The 13882-nt window shown below is 40.3% G+C and overlaps 1 protein-coding gene across 3 annotated transcripts; it reads right to left on the bottom strand.

Moving 5' to 3' along the window:
* Positions 1-840: 840 nt before the first annotated feature.
* gng2 (guanine nucleotide binding protein (G protein), gamma 2) lies at positions 841-11781 on the bottom strand. 3 transcript variants are annotated; one of them, XM_086095344.1, is made up of 5 exons: positions 11616-11781; positions 10000-10081; positions 5080-5151; positions 2734-2829; positions 841-1648 (listed from the first exon to the last, which is right to left on the bottom strand). In XM_086095344.1, exons 4-5 carry the CDS (start codon positions 2818-2820, stop codon positions 1520-1522), a joined length of 216 nt encoding a protein of 71 aa, XP_085951470.1. In that variant the 5' UTR covers positions 2821-2829; positions 5080-5151; positions 10000-10081; positions 11616-11781; the 3' UTR covers positions 841-1519. The 3 variants fall into 3 exon arrangements, with proteins under 3 accessions (XP_085951470.1, XP_085951471.1, XP_085951472.1); XM_086095345.1 differs by having other exon boundaries at positions 2734-2889; XM_086095346.1 differs by lacking the exons at positions 10000-10081; positions 11616-11781 and adding an exon at positions 5446-5739.
* Between the last annotated feature and the right edge of the window lie 2101 nt (positions 11782-13882).

Here is a 13882-nt window from a genome sequence, read left to right on the forward strand (position 1 = left end):
ATAATGTTTAGTTTGGTAATTAATAATAAATCCTGATGGGTCATGTATAAGTGTGTAAAAAAAGAGTAGTTGTAAAGAAATATAGGTTAATTATTTTATACTATTGTTATAATAAGGGTGTTGTTTTTTTTTTTTATAAAAATATAAATATTTTATATGTACAGTGATCCCATTCGATTGATAGGGGATAAGGACTCATCCCGACCGCAAATAGGTTAAATTACTGTACTATGATTTATTTATTTATTTATTCCCTGAAAAACGCAAATAAACGGGGATTGGGTTTTGAAAACCATGTAAAACTAGAGGATTGCAAATGAGTGGAAGGTTTAGTCGACCTATACAGATTGCATATTTAATTTATAAAATAATAATAATAATACAACCCGTAAAGAAAAATAATGCATTGGCTCCCTAATAATTCAATTGTTGCCGTTTTTGCAACCAGCCACCAGGGGTCATCGACATTCTTTTAGTCTCGAGAGCTAGCTAGCTATGCTATGTAGCATATTGGACTGGACGTAACTTATGTTTTATACGTTATTTATTGTTTATTGATAGTAATAACATATATATTTAAATTTAATGCATTTAATTATTTTAGTTTAGAATAATTCTGATAGTGTGTTTTATACATATTTTTATTATTATTTGTATTTATTTTATTTTCACTTAAAAATAGTGTGTATATTTAGGTATTTTTTTATTTGGGGGGGGTTACTTTATTTAAAATATTCTTGTATAATTTGTACCTTTTTTTTTTTACACAGCACTTTCCAAGGTACCCAAAGAATTTTACTCTATCATTCTCTTTTATAAGGAAGCAGAGGACGACCACACTTTACAGCACATCACAGTTTTACTCGCGTATCGTTTTGTTTTTGTACAAAGAGTAGAAAGAAGGTTTGCGTAATGGGAAAGGAGACGGACTTGATCACATTGTCGTTAAACAGAACGTCCCGTAGACGTATTTTCTTTTGTTTGTTTGTCTCCCATAAACTTACTCAGCACTGTATGTCGAGAAGAAAAATCACACCATAGTGTTCCAAAACATCCCACTGAAAAGATAAAGAAAGAAAGATAGAAAGAAACCACATGGTTGTAGAAAGATCTATCCAGAAGAGGAACCACTGAAATCATAGTTTCAACCACCAGGTGGCATCTAGTGGAGGGAGAGAAGTTTAGTTTGCAGTCCTACAGTGTGCCAGTCACGCGACACACGTACACACACCTCTAAACAAAAACCACAAAAACTGAACTAGTTTTGTACACGTCACAGCATGAAGAGTCGTCCACCGTCACCCCATTAGCATCACCACCATCAAAGCACCGACCCTCAACATGCTTCACCCTCGGAAAAAAAAAAAAGCCACCACAAACCCCTTTAACGCTTCCCATCCATGGATGAGATTCCTAAAGATTTCTACATCTTCAACCCTGCCCAACGTCCGTGTTTCAAACTTTCCCGCGCATGGCGTCAGAGGTGTCGCCATTTATTTATTTATTTATTTTAATTTTTTTACAAGATGGCGCAGAAGAACTTCTTCTCCCGGAAGGGGTTCTCCGAGGCAGGAACCGGCGAGAGCAACGGGTCCTCTTTGGCGTGCGCTTCGCAGTACGACATCAGGTCTGCCGCTGCTTTCGACACCTACAATCGCAAAAGGACACATTGATGTAAAAAAATAAATAAATAAAAGATTTAGAAATGTCAAATGTTAATACAAATACAGTACGCCCCCTCCATTGTGGTTTCCAGATTTAAAAAAAAATTGTACAGTTAATAATTCAATTTAAGTTAACTCTAGTTTATCATATTGGGTGTGATTCCGCCATTGACCACTAGATGGTGGCATGCTTATTTAGTCTGAGATGGTGTAAATATAAAGAGTGAAACAGTACTGAAAATCAGAACGTCATACGTTGTTGTTGCTGTATGTAAATTGAAACAAAATTCAGTGAGACCTTGACTTAAGAGTTTAATTTGTTCCGTGAACACACTCGTAACTCAGAACACTGAAATCATATTTCCCCATTGAAATGGATGGAAATGCACCAAGAATTCTAAAAATCGGAGGAAGGGTTCTGGAAAAATTAAATTTTTTGTGTCGGGAAAAAAATTGCATTTTTGGTGAGCATTTTTGTGTGACATTGCCTGTAGAAATTCTGGCCAAAAAACGTCTTTAATTAGAGTAAAATAGAATAACTTGGATAATTTTGCATTTAAAATGTTTAATTTGCATAGTTTTATATCACTTTGATAATTTCGCTACTTTTTTAATGAAATAAAAATTTAAAAAACAAGCAAATAAAATGTCAAATACAAAAAAATTTGAATGCAAATTTTATTTAATGTAAAATAAAATAAAAATTAAATTATATTTACATTTTAAAAATAAAGTATTAATGTAAAAACATATATAGAAAAGTAAATATAAACCTTATATTACATTTTTTTTTAAATAATTAGATGCATGTAAGAACGGTAACATTTTAACAAAATTCAAATGTTAATTCAATTAAAATATTCACATTTTATAATTTAATGAATGTAAAAAATAAAATAAAATAAGCCAAATATGTGATGACATTTTGTGAGAGAAAAAAATCCCCAATTGGTCATAGCACGCATTTGCTACTTGTTGCTAGGCAGAAGTCCTCCTGCTCCGGCATATGCTAATTGGGGGGATATGAAAACAGTCACGCGTCGGTCACGGTCACGCCCTCTCCGTTCACCTTTATCCTGTCGATGTTGGCCTCCATCTTGAGCTGCTCCACCAGCTTCCTGGCTTGTGCGATGCTGGCCGTGTTATTGCTCGCCATGGGCACGGTCTGCACGGGACAGAAGGTCGTCACGTCACCAGACTGTCGCGCGGTACACACGCACGCCCACTGTATGATCACACACATGCGGCCATTTTATTTATGGCCTCTGTTGCTAGGCAGCCGGTGGTGGCGGCGGTGGGCTGGGGGTGAGCGAGGTGGGGGCACTGCTTTGTCCACAGCTCCATTTCAAATAGATCACTGCATTGGAAGTAATGCTAGGAATACTGTATATATGGCCCGGTTCTCTACACATATTTTATCAACGTCACACGGATCAATAAACACAATATCTCATCTCAAAGGCTGCAGCAATACTTACTATATTATTAGGAAATTACATGTTTACATGGAGGCTTGATAATATATTACATATACCGCACACGATATGTCCTTATTTGGCTATTAAGCACTTTTTTTGTTTTTTAAATGGTTTATTTTATTCATTAATTTTTCCCCCTATTGTGATGGCAGTGATTTGTTTGTAAATGCATTAAATATGTTTGAAGCTAATTGTTAAAAACATTTGCAAAGAACAATTTAGTCCCGAATTGTCAAGCTATAGCGTTAAACTCTTTGACACCATTTCAGTGTCCGAATTTTTTGGCCATGGCTAAAAACAAAAAACTGTTGAAATGTCTGCCACAAACTGGCCCTCCTCCACTCATAAGTAGCAACTGAATGCTATCAAATTTAAAATTCTGTCCGCTAGCTAGCCTACTAGCCCACTATTTTATGTGGACACACAAATAACACGAAACCGTGAGGTGGTGACCTTTTGGACGACACCAACACCGGCCCATGGGCTACCTTGCTAGTGGGCTAGTATGACATTAAACCACTAGCTCACTAGCCAGCTATGCTACGCGGACACAAACACCACACAAAATGGACGACGCTGACGTTGGTCTTCGGGCTACTTTGCTAGTGGGCTAGTATGACTTAGCCTGCTAGCTCACTATGCTATGTATAATGTGGACGTACACACAATAAACGGTGTGAGGCTACCTTGCTATTGGGCTAGTATGACATTAGTCCGCTAGCTCACTAGCCAGGTATGCTACGTGGACACACACCGCACACACCCCTTCTCAGCAGGTCAATAAATATACCACACTTGCTCCGAGTTGGTAAACCTTCTTGACATAAATAAATACAGTACAGCGAACTCCCACCGATTCGGGGTTGGTCATGAATTCACGGCCAAATAATCGATTATTCGTAATGGCACGCACACACTTTTGCGACTCCCGAATGAAAACGGTGTCGAGGTTTACTTCCCGAGCGTGATTGACGAGTCAAAGTCATCTTTTGTATCGAGGTCATTGTTTCACGGCTCGGGGGAGGCCTTGAAAACGGGCCAGCAAATCGCTACGGCAGTTGCGCTTTCAGGTTTCTGGGGTGTCGGCACAAAATTAGGACTTTGTTGTCCTTGTTAGCGTTAGAAGTGACATGCAATGACACACGATGTTAAAAAACAGGAATAACAACATCCCACTTTGATAGTTTACGCCAATAAATTCACAGCCGCACAAGCTAAATGCTAATGCTAAAGCACCATCAACAGCTTTTTATTTTATTATTTTCAGAATTTTTTTTTCTATATATATTTTTGTACATAATGATTTTATGTACATAATTTGGTCTTGCCTCAGCATTTTATTGCAGTATTTTAGTATTATATTATATTTATTTTTCATATTCATATATTTTATTCAGGTATTTTTGCATTACATTACTATTATTAATATTTGTTGATTTAATTTTGTTTTATCCTTTTCTTATTAATTTTAGGACATTTATTCAATGATAAATTTTATTTTATTTTTTTACCATATTTGTTTTAATTTATTTTATTTTGTTATTTCGATGATTGGCAGCCATAAAGGCTTTCTAAATACAGTACAATCATGTCAAATTATTAATACTTTTATTTTATTTTATTTGACAATATGTTTAGTAATAGCCCGCGTTGGAAGGACAGGCTAAACTGATGGCTGCTTCGAACCAAAATGGCCGACTTCCTGTTTAAAATTTTCTATTCTTGATAGACATGCCCCCCAAATTTCACATTGCAAAGTGAAACTGACTTAGGTCATCACATGACCATGCGTGCGCGTGTGTGTGCCAGCAATAAAAGGTCACGGGACATTATGAAGACAAAAAATGGATAACAGGCGGTCAATTCGTGGTCAGCTGCCTCGTCTCGAGCCACCAATCATCGCAACCGCTCATTGACAAAGAGAAGCTCGTCCTTACCTCGTCTGCTCACGTCGCCGCACTCCGCCTCACTGTCTCCAGCTCAAGTCAGCGAGTTCAGCTCGGCCCACTCTGTATGAAAAATAAATAAAAACATGAAAACGTGCGACTGCATCCGGCACCCGTGCGTCTCATTTACACAAAACCCAGCGCGCGTGTTCATCATGACAGTATGCGGGGAAATCAAACAAGAACCTGTGTTGTCAAACACATCGGTCGTCGGCCATTTTGTGGGATTTCGCCCATTTTCCCGTGAATTCTCTCTCCACATGGCCACCAAATTTGAACTACTTTTACCCTTTGTGGCCCACGTGCTTTAGATTGCCCACCCCTGGCCGAAGTGGCTCATCCTCATTTTTTCCTTGCCTCGACGGCGTCATTGTCCGCGGACACGTGACGCTCGCTGTCTGCTGCTTCTGATAAATGGACCAATTACTCCGCATGAGCAGATCTGCAGAGGAAGGGAATTCCGGCTGTCGTAAATCCCGCACTGATGCAGCGCGCCAGAAAAAGCATCCATTAGCACAAAAAAAAAAAAAAAAGAGAGAAAGAGAGAGAGAAAAACCTCACTGGCCAAATGTGCCAAACAGCAAAATAAACTTTCCTCAGCGAGCAAATACAAACTCATGTACAATATGGCGGGGAGGAGGGGTGCAAAATGCAGGATTTTGCATCTTTCTGCATTACTTGTTCAAAGTTGACACAGCAAACACAAATGGGAGGCGAACGGCGGCGGTCACGTGAGCTCCAACTTGTGACTGTTTTGCTTGCAGGCATCCGCCTCCTGTCGCACGTTAACCCTACAGGGAGCAGCCATGTGAAAAATGACATAGTAAACAGCTCGGATGTGCTTTTGGAAAGGGATGCTGAGACGCATACTGGTGTCAAAATAAAATTGGATTTTTTTTTTTATAGAAATATGGCTGCATCATTTAATCATTGATACAGTCATTTCATAATCATTAATAAAATTGAGTTAAAATTAAAAAGATGTACTGTAGTGTGATGTTGATTTTTGCTGAGGTCATTTTTCTGCCACTAGATGGCATAATTGCGTTTGTAAGACGTTGCTGAGAGCTCGGTGCATTTTTCTTTTCATATTAAGAGCTATCTAATCTTTATCATGAAATAACTTGTGAAATTCTGCACATTTTAAAAATTATTATTAAATTTATTACTACTCAATTTTGACGCGGACATCTCTGCTGCGTTGCGACTGGGATTCCCCCAGTACAGGCTTTTCAATTAATCTTATCCAATTAATCCAATTAATTATTAATCGCGCGGTAAAAAAGTTAGTGGCATTAAAGGAAATTGAATTAATGCACTAATTTTGACATATATTCATATATATGTATATATATATATATATATATATATATATATATATATATATATATATATATATATATATATATATATATATATATATGAGCGCCACAGGACACTTCCTGCCAAGGAAAATGTAATTGCGGGCCCCATCGAGACTGACAATCTGTTACTCTGATATCTACTGCTCTGTACACCCCCCCCCCCTCCCACATCCTCCTTCTCAAGCTAATTAGCTTGACTAGATTTTTTTTTTCTAGTGCGTCAAAGAGAAATACAGACCATCGGGCAGGCGGGGAGCGTCCTCTGGTTGTGAAGCCCGATGTGCGGCATCACAGTGAGGTAATTAAACGTGTGTCCCCGGCCCTGCCATCTGGACCCTGGAGGAAGAGTGATTAAGCTTCCGGGGTCTACAGAGAGACCCATACTAAAAAAATTTTTTTTTAAATTATATTCACTATACAAGTTTTTCTCTTCCCTTTCACTCGGGGTATCAGAGTTGTTTTTATGTTATTGTGTAGTGATTAAAAAAAAAAAAAACAATTAAGCTATATCACATGAGACGGAATGATGTTGCACTCACAAAACTTTTTTTTTTTTAAACGGATTCAGTTACTGCTTTGGTCAGCTGTTTTCAAATGTCTTATTTTGATTAAGCACAAAATGATTCTGTTTTCATAAAGGACTACAGCAATCAAACAATAATTACTGTCGAGAGGCCGAAGTCAGACGATTTGGACAATTGAGGTAAACTATGGCTCTAAATGATTGCTAAGTTATTAAAATACTGTAGTAATCAAGTAATTTTGACCTGTGTGTAAGTGTTGTGGGGAAAAAATAAGAAGAAAAAAGAAAAAGAAGGCTCTACCTACCATTACACTTCTTACTTCTTTTAGCTTTCTTTACAACATATTTTTTAATACTGCCACCTACAGGACAGGAGGAACACTGTCCCTTCAACTTTACAGCCAGGCTCTACATTTTTTTATGAATAGAAAATGCTAACCTCTCTGTGAGGGATTAACCTAGCCGCTAAGCTAATTATCTGGACGTACTGTTATCTGACGTTATGTTGACGTAGACGACTGCGGTGCGGCGCCCTCGCTTCTGGTCAAGGGCAAGGTTTCGTACGGTATTACGTGTCATAAGTCAACTTGGCCAGTGTTGCGTTACAATGCAACGGAAGACGATACGGCATTAGCATTCACCCTTAAGAGGCACGAGGGGCATTTTGTGCCGCGCAGTTTTTTCTAGGTCATCTTGACTGTGATGAATGAAATGAAATGAATATCAATACACTATTATTTTTACAAAAGGTTTTGCAAAGCTGATCGTTTGTGACGATTGGGACTAATGAGGCAGGATATTTTAGCATGTCATTATAACGCTACATTAGCTTGCGGGGTTGCTTTCTACGCATCATTTGTTCACATCACCCGTGAGGCTTTCACTTTTTTGAGGTCCCGTGAAATCGTCCGTCCTAGAAAAAATCGGGACGTCATTCTACTAACTGACCGACCGACAAACAGCGATCAAGTTCGCACTTGGCGGAGGCAATGAAATGAAAAATCTTTTTTTTTTTTAAATACCCAACACTCTCTACGTTCTCCCACTGCTTCACAGTCGGCCCACCACCACCACCCGTCATCATTCCATTAGCCCGGACATCTGCGACACCCTCAGCACACCCTGCCCGTGCTGGATTATACACGGTAGTGTGTGTGTTGTGTCTTGGAGGTTAATCTAGGCCCCAGAAGGATGGGTGGGGTGCATGGAGCGGTGGGGGGGGGGGGGGTTGGAGGCAGTGGCCCAGGAAATGATGCATCTCCCGGGAGTTGAGGAGGCAGCGGGGAGAAGGTTTATAGCTCCAGGGAGCACAACTGTGCTCTCTTATGTTTAGGAGATCAAACGACGGCGTCCCGCTACGTCTTTCACCGTTGGATTCAAGTGGCGACAAACCAATCAAGAACAATCCCATAAGCGAGAAATGTTGAGAAGAAAAAAAAAAATAGCCTCATGCTCTTAAAGGGTTAAAACCTTGAAATTGTGTGTTACGTCACAGCAGAGCGGTAAGTGGGGTAGAAACAATGCATAAGAGCAGCAACTACGGAGCGCTAGATGGCAATTTGTGGGTTTGCGTTTTCAAGGAAGCAAACAAGCACCGAATGGTTTTGGGGATGTCAAAAGGCGCTCTTGCGGTTCCGGGTTAAGAGTTAAGGTAGATGTTGAAACTGTGTGGCTGCGAGTGCAGTAGAGATAAACACAAGTCTCCCCTGGAACCACTCAGCCAACCAAGAATAACAGTGTGAGACTGCTGGGCTGTTAACAATATGACAAACATCCGGCCTTGTTTAGATTGTGCTGAGAGTGCAGGGAGGGGGGGCGGTGGGGGGGGGGGGGCTTTGCTGAGACTCTGGAGTGCTCAAAGGGATGTTTCTTTCAAGTTTAAACAGTTTACGACCACGGAGACTCCAATTCAAGTTATGACAAATTTTTTGACCTACGATTGCTCTCAAAAAGTAGTTGGGTCAAAAATAACCCAAATCGGGTCAAGAATGGACCGACCCAGCTTTTTTGAGTTATTTAACCTTAAAGGTTGTGTCAAAAGAATAACCCGCAAACAACTGTTTTGTGGGTTACCCAACTTTTTGGGTTAATTGAATAACCCAATTGAATTAGGTTAAAAATGAACCAATCCAACTTTGAGATATTTAACACAAAAACTGGAGTCAAAATAAATTAACAACCCAACAAAGCAACCACATCTTTTTGGGTTGTTTTGTGGGTTATTCATTTGACCCAACATTTTGGGTTAATTGAATAACGAGATTGATCGGGTAAAAAATTAACCAACCCAACTTTGAGATATTTAACACAAAAACTGGAGTCAAATTAAATTAACAAAGCAACCACATCTTTTTGGGTTGTTTTGTGGGTTATTCATTTGACCCAACTTTTTGGGTTAATTGAATAACAAAATTTAATTGGGTCAAAAAGGAACCAACCCAACTTTTTGAGCTATTTAACACAAAAACTGGAGTCAAAATAAATGAATAACCCAACAAAGCAACCACATCTTTTTGGGTTGTTTTAATTGAATACCCCAATTAAATTGGGTCAAAAATTAACTGACCCAACTTTTTGAGTTTTTTAACCCAAAATGTTGGGTCTAATTAAATTAATAACCAACCCACAAAGCAACCCAATTACAGTATATGTTTTTTTTTTGTGTGTGTTTATCACGTAAACCAACTTTTTGGGTCAATTGAGTAACCCAAAAAGTTGACAGCAGAAGACTTTGTTGCACCGAATCTTGAAGAAAACAATAAATGGACATAACCTGGATAACTGAGATGAATGACAAATAAGACTTGACTTGATAAGAACTTTTTTTTTGTAGGCCTTTGATTGCATAGAATGTAAGAATTAGCTGATTAAACTTGCAACAAACTTGAAGGACTCGATTTGTTTTCGGCCTACAGTCAAAACACATGAACTCAAGCCTGTCTTCAAAATGGCGACACTCAGTTCCAGAAAGACTCATATTGATCTTGACCTTAATAAACAGAAGACCACTGATGTGGACCTTACCTTGACAACACCACTTGAAACAGTTCCAGAGACTCGAAGAAACATCCAAAATTTATGTCTGTTGATTCCTCTGGATCTTGTCCTGGAAAGGAAACGACGTCTGCGATAACAAGAACTAAACCAGGACAACTCACCTTCAGACTTCTCGAGCTAAGGACTTGACTGCTTTGACATTTAAAGCAATATTCATAAGAAAACTGGTTTGTTTCGAACTTTTGTTTAAAGGACCTTAAAAGACTCTAGTAGACTCAAGTATTAGACCTCAATCTGAACTTGGTCACAACCTGGACGAGTCTAATCTTTCACTAAACACCAACTGCACCAAAGAAACATCCGGGGTTTTTTTTATCTGTAAAATCCAAACAGACCTGGTCGGTTTGACCTTATTCCAAAACTGAGACTTGGTTTTGGGTAGGTAGAAATGTTCTCCAAAGTTCTGGTAGGCTCCAGACTGCTTTAAGACTCAAGAGAAGCATCTAAAGTTTTGTTCTACCAGACTTGGTTGGTTGGTTACTTTTTTACGTGTTAACTTGACCTGGAAGCTTAAAAGTCCTGAGATTCTGAACTTGTGTTTGAAACAAAAACCTCTTCTCGCCTGACATGAGGTCTACAGCTACCTCAGAACAACTCCATCTCTTGAGACGACATGAGGACTGACAAGAAACATCCAATTCTTTCGGGTGACTCTTTATTTAGCGTGGACATCTTGACGTTGACAGTCCAAAGACTTGAGACTTTCCTACAGATTTAATCACTTAAAGACCTGAATAAACATCTGATCTTTTTTGTCTCTAAAGACCACTTTGGTTGGTTGGTTGGTTGGTTGGTCTTTGTGCCAAAAAGACCATTTGGTAGATTCCTTATCTATGTACTGTAGGTCTTTGGATTCCGGCCCGCTGTACACCCAAAGCTTATCAAAAGCAAAAAAAATCAACTCTTGTCAGGAGTAAAAAAAAAAAAAAAGTGTGTCGAGTAGAAAAAGAAAAGGTCGAAGCCTTTAGCTCAACGTCATCCTTCCGAGCCCGAGAGCCCAAAGGCCGTTTACACCCTCCTGACAAACCAGCTTTTTCTGTTTAAACTGCGATCATAAACACAAACCACCGGCTCAGCCAGAGGGATGGTCGATTCCCGTAACAATTCTCTCGTCATCCTGCTCTTGTTTGCCGCTGCGATGTTTCGCAACACTTGTTAACCTCCGGTGTTTTGTCTTGTGTGGCGTCTCAGTGGCCTTGAGACCCTAAATGCTAAACAGGCCCCGGATACGCCACACAAGAGATTTTAGCGAAAGCGCGACAATGCCTTTTGTGCTGTGTACAATTTACTTGGATATGCTTGATGAAAAAAAACGCCCCCCCCTCCCCCCCTCTCATCCCCCCTGTGTCCCCTGACCACGACATGACGCTCGAGGAAGGAAAACGGTAGGGAATGATCGGAGCTTTACCCTCGCCCACCTCGACCCTGAATTTCATCCAGCAGAGGGAATTTTTCTTTCCGCTAGTGTGTGTGTGGGGGGGGGGGGGGGGGGGGGATTCCTGATGTAAACCCACCAGTAGCATCGCAATCAATCAAACGAGATGTGTATACCAAGATATAGATTATTTTTTTGAAACACTTACCTTTTTTTAATGTGTTTACCCGACGTGGAGCCAAAAGACATCAAGTCTGGCGGAGACGAACTTACGTCCACGCTGTCCTGCTCTTCGCTCGCTCTCCCTGGCTGAGATCCTCCCTCTCCCTCTCCTCTCCTCTCTTCTCCTGCCGCTCCCACAGTCTCCACCCTCCAGCCAGGCTGCAAGAAGATGCCCCCCTCCTCCTCCTCCTCCTCCTCCTCCTCCTCTCTGTTCTCTCTCTCCGTCCGCTATCATCGGCACGCTCTGTCCATCCTCATGTCAACAAAACGGTAGTTAGATTAGATCACCCCCCCCCCCCCCCGATGATATTTAACCACCTTTGTACGGCAGGAGTGGCAAATATTGGCGCAAGCAGGAAATTGGATAGGAATAGCGCACTTAAGAGTGCAATTTTGGAAATCAAATCATCTTAGTTATTTTTAAGAGCACAGTAATGGAAGAAGAGTCAAAAATGATATTTTTGTGTTTTTGGGATCATAGTTTGTGGTTTATTTATGGTTTAAAGTTGCTTGCATTAGTTACCGTATTCATGTTTTTTTGGCAGTTTACAACAGCGCTCTGTATACTCTACCTGTTTTGTATTGAACAGGAATGTTTTGCTAGTTTCCCATTGCCGAATGCTAAAAACGGTATCGGAACAACACTAATATATATATATATATACATTTATATATCCATATATGTATGTGTGTGTGTGTGTCACACTGGCCTTTCTCTCCCCCGGCGCTGTACACGAAATCAGTCATGCTCCATCCAGGGCTGTCGCCATGGCAACACAGAGAGGGAAATCCATTCTCTGAGTCTCCCAGAGTCGTCACCGACGACAACACATGCCCCCCCCCCGCCCCCCACACACTCTTTTGTCTACTTGAATTAGCTGCGGTTCGTTTTGTGATGTTTTCACTTTCAAATCCGTGCTTTCTTACCCCCGTCAAATGTAATTAGTTAATTATGATTGAATTGTATAGTGTGTGTGTGTGTGTGTGTGCGTGTGCGTGTGCATGTTGTAGTATTAGGTGCGATTGTGCAGCATGTTTAAATCCCATGAGGCATTGGGGCAGGGCAGCAGCTGCCTGCATGGATGGATTGAGAAGGGGGGGGGGGGGGCGGTCGGGGTTCCAGATGGTCACAAATCACAATTGATGAAATCCAAAGCCCCCCTCCCTCCCTAATAACTACATGAACACATACTAAACAATGTTTATACAGTGGCACTCTGATCTCCAACATGTCATTGTTTCATGATTTTAATAAATCATGGATTTACTACAAGTTACTGCTGCTGTATTGTATAAAAACAGAAACACCGGCTGGTCATTTTGCTGCCAATGGCAACGGCACGGCGGATTCTCAGGTGAACGCCCGGGCCTGTAACTTCCCCCAACCTTTTGCAAGCTACTCCTACCTTACCTAGCAGAATCTTCTTTTTTAAATGATCCCTGAACTAAAGCTGACCCGATAGCTCCTAGGTCCAAGATAGAGCTCCACGCCTCATTAGTTGTAGAATAGCGGCATGTCATAAAATCAGCCTATTAATCGAAACATCTGCACTAACATCATGCTAAGAGAAAGATGATCCTTAGGTAATGAAACATAATAATCAGATTACACGTCCATGAACAAATCTCTGGAGTCATCTAGGACATGGGCTCTACAAATACCACTAGTGGTAAGTGGGCTCCCTCTAGTGGACAGTGGGGGGAAAAAAATCACAAAAGTAACATTTTAAAATGTGCATGTTACAGTGGCTTTCTTTCAATCCAGAACATTTGATAAAATGAAATGAAAAAAATATATATACAGTATATGTGTACTTTGTTAAATGCATTTTATTGGGTATCCCAAATGGAAGTAGTCTCTAGTGTCAAAATAGTTTTTCCATTTGAAAAAATTTATAATAATAATAATAAAAATGGGGTAGATGCCGCGGACTTCCAGGTTTCGCACATCAGCATCGTTTCCGGCCACTGATAGCCGCGTTCCAACACTCGTAGCCCCACCCCTGCACTCCCAGGGCACGGAAACAAAGCTGATGTGTGAAACCCAGGAAGTCGGAAGTCCCGCCTCCTCCGTGGCGTATACCTCATAGTGATAGGTCGTATTTGTACACCAGGAATTTGTGGGGAAATACTAAACACAACACTGTTACCTGCTGGACCAGATGACTCGGCGCAAATGACAACACACTGCCAGCAGAGGGCAGCAAACCAATTTATGATAACTACACGAATACAATCGTGCAGTATTTGACC

This window comes from Leptonotus elevatus, chromosome 14 (assembly GCF_054856555.1).
Source record: "Leptonotus elevatus isolate MCC_2025b chromosome 14, RoL_Lele_1.0, whole genome shotgun sequence".
Lineage (NCBI taxonomy): Eukaryota > Metazoa > Chordata > Actinopteri > Syngnathiformes > Syngnathidae > Leptonotus > Leptonotus elevatus.